At 38.8% G+C, this 19,803-nt stretch overlaps 1 protein-coding gene across 2 annotated transcripts in view; it reads right to left on the bottom strand.

The window, feature by feature from the left end:
* The window catches only part of stim2b (stromal interaction molecule 2b), a 65,610-nt gene that overhangs the window by 6,272 nt on the left and 39,535 nt on the right, over positions 1–19,803 (bottom strand). For both annotated transcript variants that reach the window (XM_053629231.1, XM_053629232.1), the window contains 9 exons: positions 16,062–16,173; positions 14,374–14,485; positions 13,524–13,639; positions 13,060–13,237; positions 10,867–11,044; positions 7,885–8,046; positions 6,854–6,954; positions 6,359–6,597; positions 1,420–1,603 (listed from right to left, as the gene is read on the bottom strand). In XM_053629231.1, coding sequence (XP_053485206.1) covers positions 1,420–1,603; positions 6,359–6,597; positions 6,854–6,954; positions 7,885–8,046; positions 10,867–11,044; positions 13,060–13,237; positions 13,524–13,639; positions 14,374–14,485; positions 16,062–16,173 — 1,382 coding nt within the window. The remainder of the gene's footprint in view (positions 1–1,419; positions 1,604–6,358; positions 6,598–6,853; positions 6,955–7,884; positions 8,047–10,866; positions 11,045–13,059; positions 13,238–13,523; positions 13,640–14,373; positions 14,486–16,061; positions 16,174–19,803) is intronic.

Raw genomic sequence — 19,803 nt, 5'->3', positions numbered from 1 at the left:
GCAACTTCTTTCAGTTGTTTGCTTTGGGGGTTTCTCCCTTCACTCTCCTCTTCAGGAGGCGAATTGCTGCTCAATTGGGTTAAGGTTTGGTAATTGACTTGGTCAGTCTACAACCTTCCACTTTTCTCCCTGATGAAATCCTTTGTTGAGTTGGCAGTGTGTTTTTGATCACTGTCTTGCTGCATGATGAAGTTCCTCCCAATATGATTGAATGCCTTGTAAATTAGCAGACAAAATGTTTCTGTGGAATTCCGAATTCATTCTGCTGCTACCATAATGAGTTATATCATCAATAAAGATTAGTGAGCCTGTACCAGAAGCATGTAAACCCAAGCCTTGACACTACCACCATTTCCACCATGCTTGACTGACAAGCTTGTATATTTCTGATCCTGAGCAGATCTTTTCTTTATCCACACAATGGCCTTTCCATCACTTTGGTAGAGCTTAATCTTGGCTCCAGAACTTGTGTGGCTCATCTCTGTATTTCTTTGTGAATTCAAATCTGGCCTTCCGATTCTTACTGCTGATGAGTGGTTTGCATCTTGTAGTATAACCTCTATATTTCTGCTCTCTAAGTCTCCTTCCAACGGTGGATGGTAATACCTTCACCCCTGCTCTGTGGAGGTTGCTGGTGATGACTGATGTTTTTGGTTTTTCTTCACAGATTCCACAATGTTTCTGTCATCAGTTGGTTGTTTTTCTTGGCCGACCTGTTCAGTGTCTGGTTGTTAGTACACCAGTGGTTTCTTTCTTTTCCAGGACATTCCAAATTATTCTATTGGCTGTGCCCAATGCTTGTGCAATGCCGCTGATCGATTTTCCCTCTTTTCTCAACTTCAAAATGGCTGGCTTTTCTCCCAAAGACAGTTCTTTGGTCTTCATGTTGGTTTATCCTTTTTAATGACAAATGCAGTATTCACAGGTGAAACTGAGGACTCAAACCAAGAGTAGAAATTCAAAGCTATTAACTGCTTAAACAATCAATCTAACAGCACACACTTGTGCACCCGTCAGTCACATGTTCCAGTATTTTTGATAACTTGAAACATAAATGGGTTCAAACAAAAGGTGCAATGTTCTAAGTTGTTTCTATCAAAAAAAAAACAAAAGAATGGTCATTGCCGTTCCAATACTGTACATTTGGAGGAGACTGTGCAGACGTATGTGTGTGTGTGTGTGTGTGTGTGTGTGTGTGTGTGTGTGTGTGGTGAGCAACTCCACTGGTGTTTTGTCAAGGACCTATAGTTATTTTTAAGGTATTTTATTATTTATTATTTAATATTTATTATTATTATTATTATTATTACAATTTCACATTCAATTTAAGAACAGATCTGTAACTGTAAAGGTTATGAAAGACATGAATTTAAATGTTATGTGACAAACTAACAACAAAAGAAAGGGACAAGGCTATACCTTTTCGTGTCAACGCTGAAAAAAATGTGTTCATCATCTGGCTCTGGTCTGTAGACACCTGGTGCTGAAGCCATAGACAGCAAGTCAGGATCGGATGAGACAAGAGAAGCTTGATGGGGAAGGAGACTCCGCCGAGAGCGACACAAACTGCTGTTACGCAGCAGAGGAGGACGAGCCAGTGGAGCTACAGCAGAGGTAGAAAGACAAAGGCATATTTATACATCTTACATAAAAATAACACACACACACACACACACACACACACACACACAAGCATATATATAATATATATATATATATATATAGACTTAGATACAACACGACTGTTTTGAGCACTGTTTTCAGAGAGGCTGTCACATAACACTACATCACAGACTTGGAGGAATACACAACATCAGTAACTGGCTACATCAGCAAGTGCACAGGTGATGTAACTTATTTCAAGACCATCACCACCCGTGCAAACCAGAAACCGTGGATGACTGGTGAAGTGCGCTTGCTGTTGAAAACCCGAGAATCTGCCTCCAGGTCTGATGATAAGGCAGCCCTCCGCACCGCAAGGGCCAATCTGTCCCGGGTTATCAGAGAGGCAAAGCAGAACTACACAGAAAGAATCCACAGTCACTTCACAAACACCAAGAACCTAAGGTGTATGTGGCAAGGCATTCAGGCCATCACAGACTACAAAGCTTCACCACCTGTCTGTGATGATGATGCCTCGCTCCCAGATGCCCTGAACGATTTCTCCACACGGTTTGAAGCACAGAACAACATGCCAGCGAGGAAGACCACTCCATCTCCCACCGACCATGTACTTTGTCTGTCTGCAGGAGACATCAGGAAAATTCTGTCCAGAGTCAACACACGGAAAGCTGCAGGTCCTGACAACATACCTGGCCGGGTGCTCAGGGAATGTGCTGATAAGCTTGCAGATATCCTCACAGACATCTTCAACATTTCCCTGAGCCAAGCAGTCGTCCCTGTGTGCTTCAAGACAACCACCATCATCCCTGTGCCAAAGGAATCATCTGTGTCCTGCCTGAATGACTACCGGCCTGTTGCACTCACACCTATCATCATGAAATGCTTCGAGTGGCTAATTATGAAACACAAAGAGCAGTCTTCCCACCACACTGGACCCATTTCAGTATGCATACAGTCCCAACTGCTCAACAGAGGACGCCATATTTGCTACCATCCATCTGTCTCTGACCCATCTAGATAAAAAGGACAATTACATAAGGATGCTGTTCATATACTTCAGTTCAGCATTCAACACAAACATCCCACAACAACTGAAAAAAAAACTGAGCCTGCTTGGTTTAAACACCTCCCTCTGCAACTGGATCCTGGACTTTCTGACTGGGAGACCCCAGTCCATCAGGATCGGCAACTCCACCTTCAGCACCACCACACTGAACACTGGTGCCCCCCCAGGGCTGTGTGCTCAGTCCACTGCTGTTTACCCTGCTGACTCATGACTGTGCTACAAAGTTCAGTTCTAATCACATCATCAAGTTTGCTGATGACACTACAGCTGTGGGCCTCATCAGCAACAATGATGAGTCAGTGTACAGGGAGGAGGTAAACTAGCTTGCAGAATGGTGTAGAGACAATAATCTATCTCTTAATGTTGAGAAGATTTAAAAAGATGATTGTCGACTTCAGGAGAACCCAAGTGAACCACTCACCACTGCACATCAATGGAACAACTGTGGAGAGAGTCAAGTTTCTTGGTGTGCACATGACTGATGACCTCTCCTGGATTCTCAACACCACCTGCCTAGTTAAGAAGGCCCAGCAGTGCATCCACTTCCTGCAGAGGCTGAAGAGAGCCAAACTCCCCCCTCCTAATCTCACCTCCTTCTACAGATGGACGATAGACAGCGTCCTGACCAGCTGTCTTACCGTGTAGTACTGGAACTGTACAGCCTCTGTCTGCAAGACCCTACAGCGAATTGTGAGGACAGTTGACAAGATCATCTGGGTCTCTCTTTCCAGCATCGACACCTCTTTCAACAACCGCTACATCCACAAAGCCACCAGTATTGAGGATGACCCCTCTCACCCTTTTCATGAACTATTCACCCTCCTACCATCTGGCAGAAGGTACAGGAGCATCTGTGCCACCACCAGCAGACTCTGCAAGAGTTTCTTCCCTGAGTCAGTCAGATTACTCAACACTTTGCTGCCTCCCAATGCTGACTTGGGCTACTCAAACACCTAACCCAGTAAGACTCATACAACTGCACATGCACTAACACAGTAAAACTCAGTACCACTGCACTTTATATAGCTGTATCAGTCACTTTATACTATGGAACTCGTTTTTGCTGCCAGTATTTCTGCTATACTTGTGCTACTACATTACACAATAGCTTATAGTTTACAGCCATGTTTACAGTTTACAGCCATGTTCTGTGTGTTTATTTTCCTGTGTATTTATTATTTTGTTTTGAGTTTTTTTTGCACTCATCTCACACTCTTGCGTATTTATTTTTATTTATTTATTTATTTATTTATTTATTTTATTTGTATAGCGCTTTTTACAATAGACATTGTCTCAAAGCAGCTTTACAGAAATATCAACATGGTATACAGATATTAAAGGTGCAAATTTATCCCAACTGAGCAAGCCATATTTGCACTTTATGTACTCTTGCGTACTGTTATGTATTGCACCATGGTCCTGAAGAAACGTCATTTCGTTCCATTTTATACAAGCTATATAGAGGAATGACAATATACAGTGCATCAGGAAAGTATTCACAGCGCTTCACTTTTTCCACATTTTGTTATGTTATAGCCTTATTCCAAAATGGATTAAATTCATTATTTTCCTCAAAATTCTACAAACAATACCCCATAATGACAGCATGAAAGAAGTTTATTTGAAATCTTTGCAAATTTATTAAAAAATAAAAAAACAAAAAAAAGCACATGTACACAAGTATTGAGAGCCTTTATTTTTGCAAATTTGCAAAGATTTCAAACAAACTTCTTTCACGCTGTCATTATGGGGTATTGTTTGTAGAATTTTGAGGAAAATAATGAATTTAATCCATTTTGGAATAAGGCTGTAACATAAGAAAATGTGGAAAAAGTGAAGCGCTGTGAATACTTACCGGATGCACTGTATACCCACTTGACATGCGCATGCTAGCTAGATAGATAGATAGAGTGGTGCTTGAAAGTTTGTGAACTTCAGAATGTTCTATATACCTGTATAAATATGACCTAAAACATCATCATATTTTCTCACAAGTCCTAAAAGCAGACAAAGAGAACCCAATTAAACAAAAGAGCAAAAATGTTATACTATTTCATTTATTTATTGAGGAAAATGATTTAATATTACACATCTGTGAGTGGCAAAAGTATGTGAACCTCTAGAATTAGCACTTAATTTGAAGGTGAAATTAGAGTCAGGTGATTTCAATCAATGGGATGACAATCAGGTGTGAGTCAGCACCCTGTTTTATTTAAAGAACAAGGAACTATCAAAGTCTGAGCTTCACAAAACATGTTTGTAGAAGTGTCATGGCATGAACAAAGAAGATTTCAGAAAAAGTGTTGTTGATGCTCATCAGGCTGGAAAATGTTACAAAATCGTCTCTAAATAGTTTGGACTCCACCAATCAACAGTCAGTCAGATTTTGTACAAATGGAGGAAATTCAAGAGCACTGTTACCCTCCTCAGGAGTGGCCGACCAACAAAGATCTCTCCAAGAGCAAGACGTGTAATAGTCCGCGAGGTCACAAAGGAACCCAGAGTAACTTCTAAGCAACTAAAGGCCTCTCTCACATTGGCTAATGTTAATGTTCACAAGTCCACCATCAGGATAACACTCAACAACAGTGATGAGCATGGCAGGGTTGCAAGGAGAAAGCCACTGCTTTCCAAAAAGAACATTGCTGCCCATCTGCAGTTGCTAAAGATCACATGGACAAGCCAGAAGCCTACTGGGATAATGTTTTTTTCCAAAATAGAACTTTTTTTTGTTTAAATTAGAAATGTTATATTTGGAAAAAGAAAACACTGCATTCCAGCATAAGAACCTTATTTCATCTGTGAAACATGCTGGTGTTAGTATCATGGTGTGGGCCTGTTTTGCTGCATCTGGGCCAAGCCGACTTGCCATCATGGATGGAGCAATGAATTCTGAATTATACCAGTAAATTCTAAAGTAAAATGTCAGGACATCTGTCCATGAACAGAATCTCAAGAGAAAGTGGGTCATGTAGCAAGATTACAACCCTAAGCACACAAGTGGTCCTACCAAAGAATGGTTAAAGAAGAATCAAGTTAATATTTTAGAATGGACAAGTAAAAGTCCTGAACTTAATTCAATAGGAATGATGTGGAAGGACCTGAAGTAAGCAGTTCATGTGAGGAAACCCACCAACATCCCAGAGTTAAAGCTGTTCTATACTGAGGAATGGGTTATTGCTGCACAAGGGGGTCACACCAGATAATGAAAGTAGAGGTTCACATACTTTTGCCACTCACAGATATGTAATATCGGATCATTTTCCTCAATAAATAAATGGCCAAGTATAACATTTTGTCTTGTTTGTTTAATTGGGCTCTCTTTGTCTAATCTGATGATGTTTTAGGTCATATTTATGCAGAAATATAGAAAATTCTTCACGGTTGACAAAGGTTCACAAACATTCAAGCACCACTGTATAAATACTATGCATAATAAATGAATGCATAACTTAAAAAATAATAATTTAAAAAAATTATGCAGATTTTTAAAATTAGGAAAACATTTTGTATTTTTCCTTTAGTTATGTTGTTTTATTATTAATTTTATTTTACTATACTCTTTAATTACTTAAATATTTTCACTCTTTTTCTTTTAATCCTTCTATTACAATTCTTATATTTAAAATGCATTTTCCAAAAGCAGTATGGACTGTCAGAATTTCTCACAGTTAAACTGTGTGACAATGGGGGGCGTGTCCTCATCCACATCGTCCACTCCCCCTGCAATGGGATACGGGGGCAATGAGACACGTGGCATCACCACCCAGCTGTGCTCGGAGTAGAGTGATGCACTCAAGCTTGGCAGACCCGAGTTCTGCACCACAGGAAACCCACACAGTCTTTCAATCTGCTGCCAGCGATGGAGACGCTCACGCAGACATGCTGTCACCTCAGACAGGGCCTTCCTATACCACACACAGCCAAACACAATACACAGAGATCAGAGACACACACAGCCAAACACAATACACAGAGATCAGAGACACACACAGCCAAACACAATACACAGAGATCAGAGACACACACAGCCAAACACAATACACAGAGATCAGAGACACACAGCCAAACACAATACACAGAGATCAGAGACACACAGCCAAACATAAAACAGATATATAGAGAGATGCAGAGTGGGTTAATTGTGTGTGTATGTACACTTACTTGGCTTCAAGTATTTTATGGTCAACCTCATCCAGTGATGAACTGTGAGCTACATGGAGAGTACCAAACACAGAACCTCTCTTCTTTTTTATCTTCTCTGCCTGATATAAACAAATACACACACTCATGACTTGTGTGTCAGCATTAAACTCTCCAATTATATAAAACTCAAATTTCATACACTATCAAATAAGTGTAATAAAAGTGTGTTACTAGTAAATATAATTCGTGAAGAATACAAATATGTGGAAAATAGACTATAATGGGTAACAAAATAGAAGCTTTTTGAATACAGAAATTGCTAAAGTATTCATTTTCAGAGTCTGAGGCTCACAGCAGTGTGTGCTAATTGCATTGTCTAATTACTTTAGTGACTCATTCCAAATGTAAATGACAAAAGGCAAAAACAAACTGTCTAATTAAAAAGCAATTTAACCACATCATTAAATAGCCAAATTAGTGTTTGGGGAAAAAAACTGTTTCATTTGGTTGTTGTTTGCATGTATTGGATCTATATATTTGTAGATAAACAATGAAACAGGCTGAAATCAGAAAAAAAAGCGTTCAATTCATTAATTAACAATGTGATTGGGTTTGACCTGGTTAGGTACCTATGAGAGCTGTCTATGAACTTTAGAAATATTTTCTTGGTACTATTTAAAACATGAAAGACTGCATTAATTACAGAAAAATAATTAAAGTGCATAGTTGTGGTTTGGTGTGCTTGTTATTAAATGGTTGAAAACTAGGATTTTAAGTCCAAAAGCTAGACAACAGTTCTAAGTGTTTACACATCTGAATAATTTTCACAAAACACTATTAAACTACACATTATAATTTATCTTTATAGTGTTTTCATACAATGCTCATTTCTTTCAAAAGAAATTCAAAGGCCTTTGAAAAGTAGCCTTGTTTGAGATTTTGTTGCAGTACTATCATGTGATATGTTAACATAATACACATACATACATACACACTCACTCACATCATAACACATACATACATGCATACATACATACACACATACTCACCTCTTCCTTGGCAACAGTCAGCTGTAGCTCAGCATTCTGTTTTTTAATATTGTAGTATTGGACCTCCACCTCATGTGTGAGCTGCAGCCACATCTGTAAGGCTTCAGGAACTGACCGCTCTGACTGTAACTCTTTCTCTGCTCGTTTTAAAGCCACACGGACCTACACACACACACACACACACACACACACACACACACACACACACACACACACACACAATTACAGATTCATACAAAACCACATTAGTGTCCTAGCTAATATTCTTCAAGCACTCAATATTAAACTGCAGGCTTTGTCTCAGTCTAGCAAAAAGGTTAATGCTCATATGGAACACACATAGTGAACAGGAATACGGTCTGAAACAATGGAGCATGTAACATACAGGGAATCGCTACATTAACAGTAACGGCCAAGCCTAAAAGTGGCCAATTATCTTTTTTTTTTTCCCACAGTTATTTGTGATCAAATGACACCATCTGTCTTGAATCAGCAGACATTCACCTTTTCTGTTAAAGATTCTTAACACAAATACTCAATATAAGTTTTTTTAATAGAAACACATTTTTAAAAATATATAATATTTAATATATAAATATATAGAACAAATCTGTCTGAAGAACAGATACAAAAAACACAGATAGATAGATAGATAGATAGATAGATAGAGATACTGATATAGTCGTGTGAAAAAATGGAAATTATTGCCTATTTGAAGTGTGTGGTGTCATCCTGCCAAGATCTAAATAGTACTTTAAGGCCTTCAGAAAAAAAAAGGTTGTCGATGCCTACGAGTCTGGCAAGGGATTTAAAAAGATCTCCAAATTATCTGAACTACATTGACTGCCAATTTGGCCAGCACTGCCTGTCCCAGCAAATTCAGCCCAAGAGCAGACCGTCTGATGCAAAAAGACGTCTCCAAGAACCTCAAAATTTCATCACAGGATCAGCTAGTAAGTCTCGCAACTGATGGTGTCAAAGTGCATGCTTCTACAATCAGAAAGAGATTGCACAAATTTGACTTGCATGGGAGGCGTGCCAGGAAAAAGTGTTTGCAAGACTACAGTTTGCCAGTGAGCATATAGGTAAAGACCAGGCCTTTTGGAACAATGTGCTCTGGACAGATAAAGAGCTGTTTGGACACAGTAACAGCAGACATGTTTGGTGCAAACCAAAGACAGCTTTTCAGGAGAAGCACCTCATACCAACTGTGATGCACGGTGTTGGAAATGTTATGGTTTGGGGTTGTTTCACTGCCTCAGTGACTGGACAGCTTGCATTCATTGATTCAACTATGAATTCTGCATCATCTCAAAGAGTGCTTGAAGATAATGTGAGGCCATCTGTCAAAAAGTTGAAGTTGAATTGAAAGCGGACCTTTCAGCAGGAGAATTATCCTTAGCACACTAGCAAATCCACCAAGGAATGGCTCTAAAAGAAGAACGGGCAGTACATGCAAGAACATCCTCAAACATCTTAAAACTGAAAGAATATTGCACGGAAGAGTGGTCAAAAATTCCAGCAAGCCTGCTGGACAAATATGCAAAATGCCTACAAGAAGTTGCATCTGCTAAAGGGGGCAATACTAGCTTCTGAGGCCAAGGGTGTACTTGCTTTTTCCACAGAAGAATATGACATCTATTGATATTTCTGTTGAATAAATTATCAAAAAAGCTCATTTTCCTTGTGGGTTTGTTCAAATATATCAACTTTATTAATAGGCACCGTTTCAAAGATGATCAAACGTTTGCTTGTCTGTGCCCATATATACCCCCGACGCACAAGAGGCTGCATTTAGCAAAAGTTCACTGCTACAGATCTGTGGGCTGGGTATATTTAATCCTCTGACTGGTTCACAGACATCATGGTAGACAGAAATCTGTTTTCTGATTCAGCTGAATTGAATGCCAAGGGGGAAAAAAAGAGCTGCTGGATGTAAGATTGTGGAATTTCACCCTCTCTGGTAGAAAAATGGTAATGCATGAGATGGATACGCATGAGAATATTTTAGAATATAGGGCTGTTTTTTTAGCTTTTATAAATGTATGTTGTTCTTATTCGCTGACCAAACAAACTAGCTTGAGGTTATTTTTTCATACGTCTGCTAAATACTATAGATGTAAAAGTAAATGATGTGATGAACCATTTTGTGTCAATCCAGTACCAAGAGAATGAAATTCTGCATCCCAAACTGTATAACAGACATTTAGCAGTATGCTTAAAAGGTGTACTGTGAAATTATTTCACATTGAAGTATGCAGTTTGCAATGCAGCTAAAGTGTCTGTGATGCTGAAGAGCATATTATTTGCTCTCATTTCCTTAACTCTTTTTACCAGAGAGACAAATAAATTTGAGGTGCCCATGTTCAACAATGAATTTAATCTGTGATGTCGACAGTAGTGGTTAATGGCTCATATGAAATTAGACGCTCGGGTCTTTACGAATTTACAGTTTTTCATAAGCATTTCTTTTTTTTTTTATTTACCTATCCTACTAGATTTAAATGTTATAATTTTATTGTGGGTGCTGTATACAGTGTTCTACTATCAAAACAACTTTAGTTGTGCTGTCCGTTTTATCTCTGTGCCAGTGTTGTTGTAGAGAGGTGTGAATTGTTGCCCAGCAGGGGACTCACTCCCCTCCCCTATCTTATCACCCTGCTCACCAGCAAAAAAACAGAGTCATGATACTATACACACACACCTACAGTGTCCTGACTAATCTTATAACAGACTTGTGGAGATAATTCATTTGTTTATACTGATTGAAAACGGCTGATAAGTCACCAATACACTGCAAGCAACATGACAAAAAATACTTTACTGTGCACATGAATTACTGCCTGACAAACGATTAAAACCTCTCAGAGTAGTTATGGGGTTAAATGTTGAAAGGTAGAATATATTTCAAAAGGTTGAACAGTTACTGAGAATGACTGTAGGGAAAACTTTAGTATGTAGGTCTTCAGTTCTTGCTCCTACCTGCACCAGTTCCTCCTCGGCGTATTTGAGTCGGCTGAGTTCGCACTCGGCTCCCTCGCGGAGCTCTCGCAGTCTGTAAGCTTCCCTCTTTGCACCATTGATCTCATCTCGCATCTTCTGCTCCAGGTTCTGCTTCTCCACTGCCACTGTGCGATTCTCCTCTTGTGCCTTCTCCAGTCTGCAACAGCCACACACAGATCAGAGCTGAAAGCGACTATAGAGCATCGTACATAATATCTCACATTCTGTGCATTTTGGTATATTAAGGCATTTCCTTTTGTGTTTTTAAAGCCATATTGCCTTCTCTTTATATTACACTAAGTCACCAAGTCATATTAATGTTCAGTCTATAAATTAGAGCATTTCTTAAGTCATAAAAAACTAAATTTACCCAGTTTTACTAAAATTATACTGTATACTACAACAAATAAGTGCCTTCCACTAATGGTAAATATGAGCAAAGTATTCTGTGAAAAACTGTCTTTATTGTTTAACTTTTTGATCTTTTGTTAAAAAAAAAAAATCACAAAAATACTTTGCTCTCATGGACATCAAACAATTGCAAACAGAACACAGGTTTATCAAAATATATATATATATATATATATATATATATATATATATATATTAAATATAGGTGTGCAACAATTATTGGAACCCCTAGGAATTCATATGACAAAAAATAAATTTAAAGTGTATTCCCACTGATATGTTACATTTTTTTAGTACACCTGGGTGGCTAGGAACAGGAAATTGTCCAACCATGACTTCCTGTTTCACAGGGGTATAAATATGAAGTAACACGTACGCCAAATATCCTTAGTCATTCATAACAATGGGTTAGACCAAGGAATATAGCTGTGATGTGCGGCAAAAGGTTGTTGAGCTTCACAAGATGAGAAGTGGCTATAAGAAAATTGCACAAACATTGAAAATGCCCATTTCCACCATCAGGGCAATAATTAAGAAGCTCTCATGTGTCTAAATTGTCTCAACGCAAAGAGGATGGTTCGAGTGGCCAAAAATTCTCCAAGGAAGTTGCATCTTGGGGTCAGAAAGTCTCCAAACCTACAATCCGAAATCACCTACATCACCACTAATTGTTTGGAAGGGTTTCAAGAAAAAAGCCTCTACTCTCATCCAAAACAAACTTGAGCATCTTCAGTTTGTCAGACACTACTGGAACTTCAAATGGGATCGGGTTCTATGGTCAGATGAAACCAAAATAGAGCTTTTTGGCAATAAACACCAGAGGTGGCTTTTGATGCACACAGAGAGGTAGCCATATTGAAAAGTACCTCATGCCCACGGTTAAATATGGTGGTGGCTCTTTAATGTTTTGGGGCTGTTTTTCTGCCAGAAGACCTGGACATTTTGTTCAGATACATGGCATAACGGACTATGAAATATCAGCAGATATTAAATGAAAACCTGACCGCCCAAAACATACATCAAAATCAACACAAAAATGGTTTACTGACCACAAAATCAAGGTCCTGCCATGGCCATCCCAGTCCCCTGACTTGAAACCCATAGAAAACCTGTGGGGTGAACTGAAGAGGAGAGTCCACCAGCATGGACTTTGCAATTTGAATGATCTGGAGAGATTCTGTATGGAGGAATGGTCTCAGATCCCTTGCCATGTATTCTCCAACCTCATCAGGCATTAATAGGAGAAGATTCAGAGCTGTTATCTTGGCAAAGGGAGGTAGCACAAATATTGACTCAAAGGCTGCCAATAATTGTTGCACACCAATATTTAACAAAGATATTTTTTATAAACCTGCATTTTGTTTGCAATTGTGAATTTTTGAACAAAAGATCAAAAGGTTAAACAATAAAGACAATTTTACACAGCCTTCTTTGCACATATTTATCAAGGGTGCCAATATTAGTGGAGGACACTGTAGATAAGAAAATAGTATTTTTGCATTACTGCCTATCAAAAAAATTGGAGATAAATAAATTTTTGCCATATGGCAACATCATGAAGAGAAGGGTTAAATGTACGGTTAGTCTCGAGTATCTATTATCGTACTTATAAATTTGGGCTTAATATTGAATTATATTTAAAAAAATTTATATTGCTGTCCTGTTTGTTAGCAAAACCCCTCAGCATAACTAAATATAGTGAGACTGCTCTGAAGTGGACTTAGCCTTTCAGACCTGACTGTATAGGATTTCTCTGTGTACCTGGTCTGCAACTCCATCAGGCTCTGTTCAGCGCTCTGCAGGCTCTCCAGGTCCTTCATCATGCGGGAGATGTGGATTTTGGAGGACTTGTTTTGCACGTAGGCAAACCAGCATCCTCCAACCCCGATGATGATGGAAACCATGAGAACAAAGTCTTTCAACCAGTTATGCTGTGGCCCTGCAAGACAGATGAATGCAAACAAATAACGTTTGTGTATCTTGTTAGTGGGGTTACAGTTTGAAATGTTTACAGTATGATAAGCTAGGTTAATAATATCACGGGATCACAGTACTAATCAACTTTTTAAAAACCCACCAGCTATTGGTAAAAATTAGAGGAAAATTTTATCACGCAACATCTACTAGACTGTAATAAATTGAAATGCATTTTAATTAGTATTTTTTTAATCAGTTAACTGTCCAATCATCATGTAGGTTTAGTTGATGTCTAACTAGGCACTTACGTAATGGTGGTCCAAACAGCACAGCATCCAGCGCCTTCAAATTTAATTTCTGCTTATGTCGTTGATCTAATATCTTTAGCTGTGATGACATAAACGAAGGTTCATTTGCCGCTATTCTGCAGATAAAAAGAGAGATATACAGAGAGGGAGAGATTGTAGCATGTAAAACTAGTACATTTTTGCCAAATTAAATTATTTCTCAAACAACATTTCCTTACTCTTTGCTAATATAAGTCAAAAATATATATTTTTTTTTACTTAAAAATACAGCAACACATATAGGGCAGAATTCATTGGGGCATCAAGGTGTTATTCAATGAGACATCAGTCACCGGGACAAAATACTAAGATATTCAGTCTGTTCTGATAATGGATGCTGGAATATTCGGACTGTACCGTAAGACAGTTTAAAATAAAACCACAGTCATTATAACAGGAATATGTCAGTAAGAGAGGGTGAATATATACGTGCCTATTTAAAGAGAACGTACACAATGGCTAAAAGACTATATGTGCGCAGCCTACAGCATAGCAAAGAGGGTGGGGGGGAGCAGGGATCTGGAGTTGTGACATCATTTCATGAGTCAGCAAGTGCTTCTAGAGGGATGAAACGCAATCTTTAAATCCTGCTTCACCTCCTTTTCCCGTCCCCCTCTCCCTGCACCTGCACACAGCTACCAGAAGGGGGCAGTGCCGCACTAATATCTCCAACATTCCTCCTGTATTCCAGTTGTTGGTGACTTTTATTGGAATACCAATTATGATTGGGATGCTTAAAATATTTGGAAACTATGTTCAAGAGACATGTGACTGTGTGTGTGTGTGTGTGTGTGTGTGTGTGTGTGTTTACCGAGGTAGAGTATTGCCATTAACTCTGAACTCTCTGAAGTTTGTTTCGTACTGTGGAAGCTCTACCGATTCTTTCAGCCACTGGACTGCGTCGTCCATCGTCCAGTTATGAACTGAGAGAAACAGAGAGACAGAGTTAGTGTGAAACATTCAAATCTGTTCTAATATGTTCAAATTATTGTGCATGTGTTTATATTAATATATTTTCATACATCAGGGACCTCACTCATGCATAGCAATATACTTTTATGTGGAGCACCACTAAATATATAGCACAATTCACTTAGGTCTTTCTATTTGCAATATACATTTCAATTACTTGAACACTAGGGCTGGAGGATGATAATATTAATGATAATACTAAAAAAAATCCTATAACCTACAATAATATATTGCAAATGCATTGTTTAATGAATGATTATTCATATTTAAATGGGAAATTTGAAGGCCAAGTCAACACTTTGAACTGTTTGTCATGCTCTTCAACCCATTATTGAAAATTGTTTTGCAGTGTGGCAGGGCGCCTCATCATCCTGCTGAAAGAGGCTATTGCCATTAGGGATTAACGTTGCCATGAAGGGGTGTACTTGGTCTGCTACAATGTTTAGATCAGTGATACATGCCAAAGTAACAATGACATGAATCCCAGGACCCAAGGTTTCCCAGCAGAATATTGCCCAGTGCATCACACTGTCTCCGCCTGCTTGCCTTCTTCCCATAGTGCATCCTGGTGTCACCTCTTCCCCAGGAAAGCGACACGCACTCACCCGGCCATCCACATGATGTAAAAGAAAATGTGATTCATCAGACCACCTTCATCCATTGCTACATGGTCAATTTCTGATGCTCATGTGCCCATTGTAGGCGCTTTCGGTGATGGACAGGGGTCAGCATAGGCACTCTGACTGGTCTGCAGCTACACAGCAAGCTGCACAAGACTTGCCGTTTTGGACATGCTCTGACCCAGTCGCCTAGCCATCACAATTTGGCCCTTGTCAAAGTCTCTCAAGTCCTTACGCTTGCCCGTTTTTCCTGCTTCCAACACAACAACTTCCATGAACTAAGTGTTCACTTGCCACCTAATATATTCCACCCCCTTGACAGGTGCCATTATAATGAGATAATCAATCTTCTTCACGTCACATGTCTGTGGTTTAATGTTATGGCTGATCATCACATCATACACCAGTTCAGGCCTATCAAACATCGTCATGAAAGAGTCCAAACTGCTAGCTTTAATTTTGTCTTCCGTTAAAAATCCTGTGACATATTTCATGCAACACTATATTATGGGATGTCTTCATCTACACCAGCCTTACTTCCTTGTTTTTTCTCTTACTCGGACACAGTGGGATGACCCAGTATCTGTCAGGTTGCATAACACAATGCGGGCTACAATTCAGGAAAATGTCATTTTATGTGATTCAGTGTGTAGGTTGCACACACTGTTTTCAGCTTTTTATGATGGACCAAGGATCTGCTCAGATCAAGTTAGTGCATGTGGCATATTAATTAATTATATGATGGCCAGCCACTGACTATGAAACATCCTTCGCAACATTATAGTTCTATATGTTTTCCATCGGTCTTAATTTCTATTTTCAATAAAAAATTCATTTGGTATAGACACCTGCATCCATCTCTCCATTTTGAACAGAATCCGTGTGGTCTTAAGTCTCTCTGTCTCACCTTCAGACGTCTTCCATCCTTTCCACAGCTCCTCTACAGTAATGTGCTGGTCCTCTCTGTGCAGGTTGCTGTGTTTGTTCGTTTGTTGCTGTTTCATGTCCTCGATGATGAACTGGAAAAAAAGCACAAGATATACTTCAATCACATAAACGTTCAAATGATTGCTTCCCGGATCAAATTACGTACATACTGAGTTCAATCCCAACAACTTTAAAAAATATATATGACTTGTGAACACACCACAACACACAGCGTCAAGTCTACAAAACGAAGCAGAACCTCAGGAAACGTAGGAGTCCAGAAAGCTTTATGCAATTCAATAAGCACTAACTTTATTAGAAGGTGACAGAAAAATTAAACAATCGAGGTTTGATTCCAAACAGCTGGATTTTCCATTTACGTGGTATTCACACTGGGCATGTTTGCTGCAGTCCGAGTCAGTGTGAGGCTGTTCCCAGTGCCCCCGCAGCGTTGGCCTGGCTTCAGATTCTCCTGATCCTGTCGAACCCCGGTGTATTTGCGTTCATCTTACGTCATCACAAACGCATATGGCAAATCACCATGTATTTATTTTTATTATTATTTTGGTGCTATTATGCGGAGCAGATATTATGTGCAGCAGTGGACCTCTTCTGTGTCCCACAACATTCCCCTGCCACTCATGGTAAACTAATGAAGTCATCACCAGCTAAAACATACGCGCAGGTTACTTACTTCCTGAACCCGAGTACGAGTTGAGTTCATATTCACGGGAATCGCGGTACAGTTCCAGTGCAACTGAACTCGGACTAATATTTTGATATACTGGATTTTTTATTTCTGTAAACTGTAATCATCAAGATTAAAACACAAAAAAGGCTTGAAATTTTTCACCTTATGTGTAATGAATCTAGAATATGTCAAAGTTCTTTTTTAATTAAATTATGGAAAAAATGAACTTTTCCATGATTTTTATTTTTATTTTTATTATTATTATATATATATATATATATATATATATATATATATATATATATATATATATATATATATATATATATACACACACATACATATATATATATATATATATACACACACATATTCCATCCTAATTGACTAATTGGTAACTATGCTGTTATATCCTGTACAGAAAGAGTTTTCTTAAATATGAAGACATTCCAGGAAGCATTCTTCTTTCATCCTCCGCAGAAAACAAACTGAAACTATCTACAAACCGGGTTTCAAATGCCAAACAACAAAACACAGATGACGTTCAAAAGGACTCGTTTCTGATGGCTTTTGGGAAGTTACTATCATTCTAGTGTACGCACAGCCTATATAAATTCAGCTCAGTGATTGATAGGACAGCTCACTCTTGATAGGACAAGATGAAAGAAATGACCTTGCAAAGATATGTAGCTGTATAGGTTTACAGTATAAGATTAAGTCACTTTCTTCCACTTTACAGTATAATATATAGATAGAGCATGTTTTATATTTCCTGCCTTTCTGATGTAATAATGCACATAGTATGGAGACAGTTGTATGGAGATTGCTTGTCCTGCGCTGTTCAGACATAATCGTTACAAACACTGTCTGGCAATAATACTTTACAGATGCGTGTCTGGAAATCTTATCCCACCCAAACAGTACTTTATCTAATCATCTCGTCTGTGCTCAGAAATTAAAATCCATTAAAGTGTTGTCATAGTGTCATATCATAGTATCAGATTTGCTGTCAAAAAAAAACACCACTATTATAAGTTACACAACATTTTCCATATCCATAGCCTGTTTCATACAGGTTTCACAGTGGTTCACTGGTTAATGCAGTATTTCCTAGTAGTTCATTAGTGGCTATTTGTGAGTGATTGTTAAAATGTTTTATTTTAATTTGCAAAAATGTAAAAATTACAGAATGTTTTCATTCATCACTGCTTTCACCATTATTCAATTTGATCATATTTTGAACAGATATAGTATGTAAATTTAACCCTTCCTCAGATCCAGAACTCCATCCATCCATTTTCTATACCACTTCTTCTAGAGGGTCACTGGGAACCTGGAGCCTATCCCAGGAAGCATGGGGTACAAGGCAGGGAACACCCTGGACGGGCTGCCAATCCATCGCAGGGCACACTCACACACCCATTCATACACTACGGACACTCTGGACATGCCAATCAGCCTCGCATGCACGTGTTTGGTTTGGGGAGGAAACCAGAGTACCCTTAGGAAACCCCCACAGCACAAGGAGAACACGCAAACTCCGCACACACAGGCAGGATCCAGAACTCAGCACCTCATTAACACAACCATCATTTCAGCCCTAGCCCAATATAAAACCATAAAATTGTTTAAGCAGGTCTGATAAGTTGGCAGCCAGCTGTCATGAAAGACTGACAGTCTACGGTGAAGGGATGTGAAATGGCATCATAAACTAGATCAAGATCAAGCTCCGTTTATTTTATCTTAAATCCCATGCCTTCTGTACACAAGTACTTACATGAATAAATGACCTGACTCCCAGGGATCTCAATGTTCAGAAACACACACGTACACACACCACACACAAAGAGGTGTTTGTCCTGTGTACATTCCAGATGAGATTCTCGGAGGCTCTTTCTTTCTGGTCACAGCCATGGACATAGGGAACAGCTCCTCTGTGTGTGTGTGTGTGTCTTTTGAACACACAATTACCGGTTGAGCTATCAGTTAAACAGTTATCAGTCTGTATCAGCTGACCTCTCTCTCACTCTCGCTCTCGTATTTATCAAATATCATTTGCACTTTCAGACGTTAATGGATTGAAGACAAAACACTATGTTAGGAATATTACACAATGCCACGATCTGTTTATGTATTTGTTTAATGCTCCAAATATTCATTGTAGTTTTGTTTTTTGGATTCAAATTTAAATAAAAAAAGGTGGCATGGTCTAGACTGGACTTAATAAAATGGACCCTACTGCTATACCCAGAAAACACTGAAGAAACAGGGCTGCTGGAAAAGAACCCATTTCTCATTCACAAATTACAGCAACATAACACAATTAGTAGAACATAACTTTACTCAACTCCTGAACCAGACACCCTGAGGAACTTTCTGGCTCTAAAGTGACAGATTAAGTAAGCTAAGTGCACTCACCATCGACTTTATTAGGAACACCTGTACACCTACTCATTCATTCAGTTATCTATTCAGCCAATCATGTAGCAGCAGTGCAATGCAAAAAAAAATCATGCAGATACAGGACAAGAGCTTCAGGTTCACATCATATATCACAATGCAGAAAACGTGATATCCACCTAATAATGTTTTATCAGATATCCCTTAGCTTTTACATTTGTATCATTCTAGAAACGTTAGAAAAGTCACTATCAAAATTTATTATGAAGTGGGAATGCAGCGCTGCTGTGAATAGAAATGGCTTCCTTTAAGAGGCATTGCATTATAAAGCTTGTATGATTTTCTGGGAAGATTTTCTTTTAATAACGATGGAGAATGCATCTTCTTTGCCAAAGCCCGAAATTTTTGGGCTAGTCTCAAGTCCTTTCAAGTTTTTCCAGATGTAGCTAGAGTGGGATTTTTGCTGAATTTTGGCAACCCCGTCTGCAAGCTTCAAGTTCAAGCTTTGCACGAAATAAAAACCTCACGCTCACCCAGTTTGATCCTGTGGGGTCCTGGCCGAGATAGTCTCAACATTATTATATTGTCCTGTTTTAGTAGTATCGTACTGTCCTGTGTTGTTAGCACACGT

This window comes from Ictalurus furcatus, chromosome 7 (assembly GCF_023375685.1).
Source record: "Ictalurus furcatus strain D&B chromosome 7, Billie_1.0, whole genome shotgun sequence".
NCBI lineage: Eukaryota > Metazoa > Chordata > Actinopteri > Siluriformes > Ictaluridae > Ictalurus > Ictalurus furcatus.
This window is presented reverse-complemented; position numbering and strand designations above follow the sequence as displayed.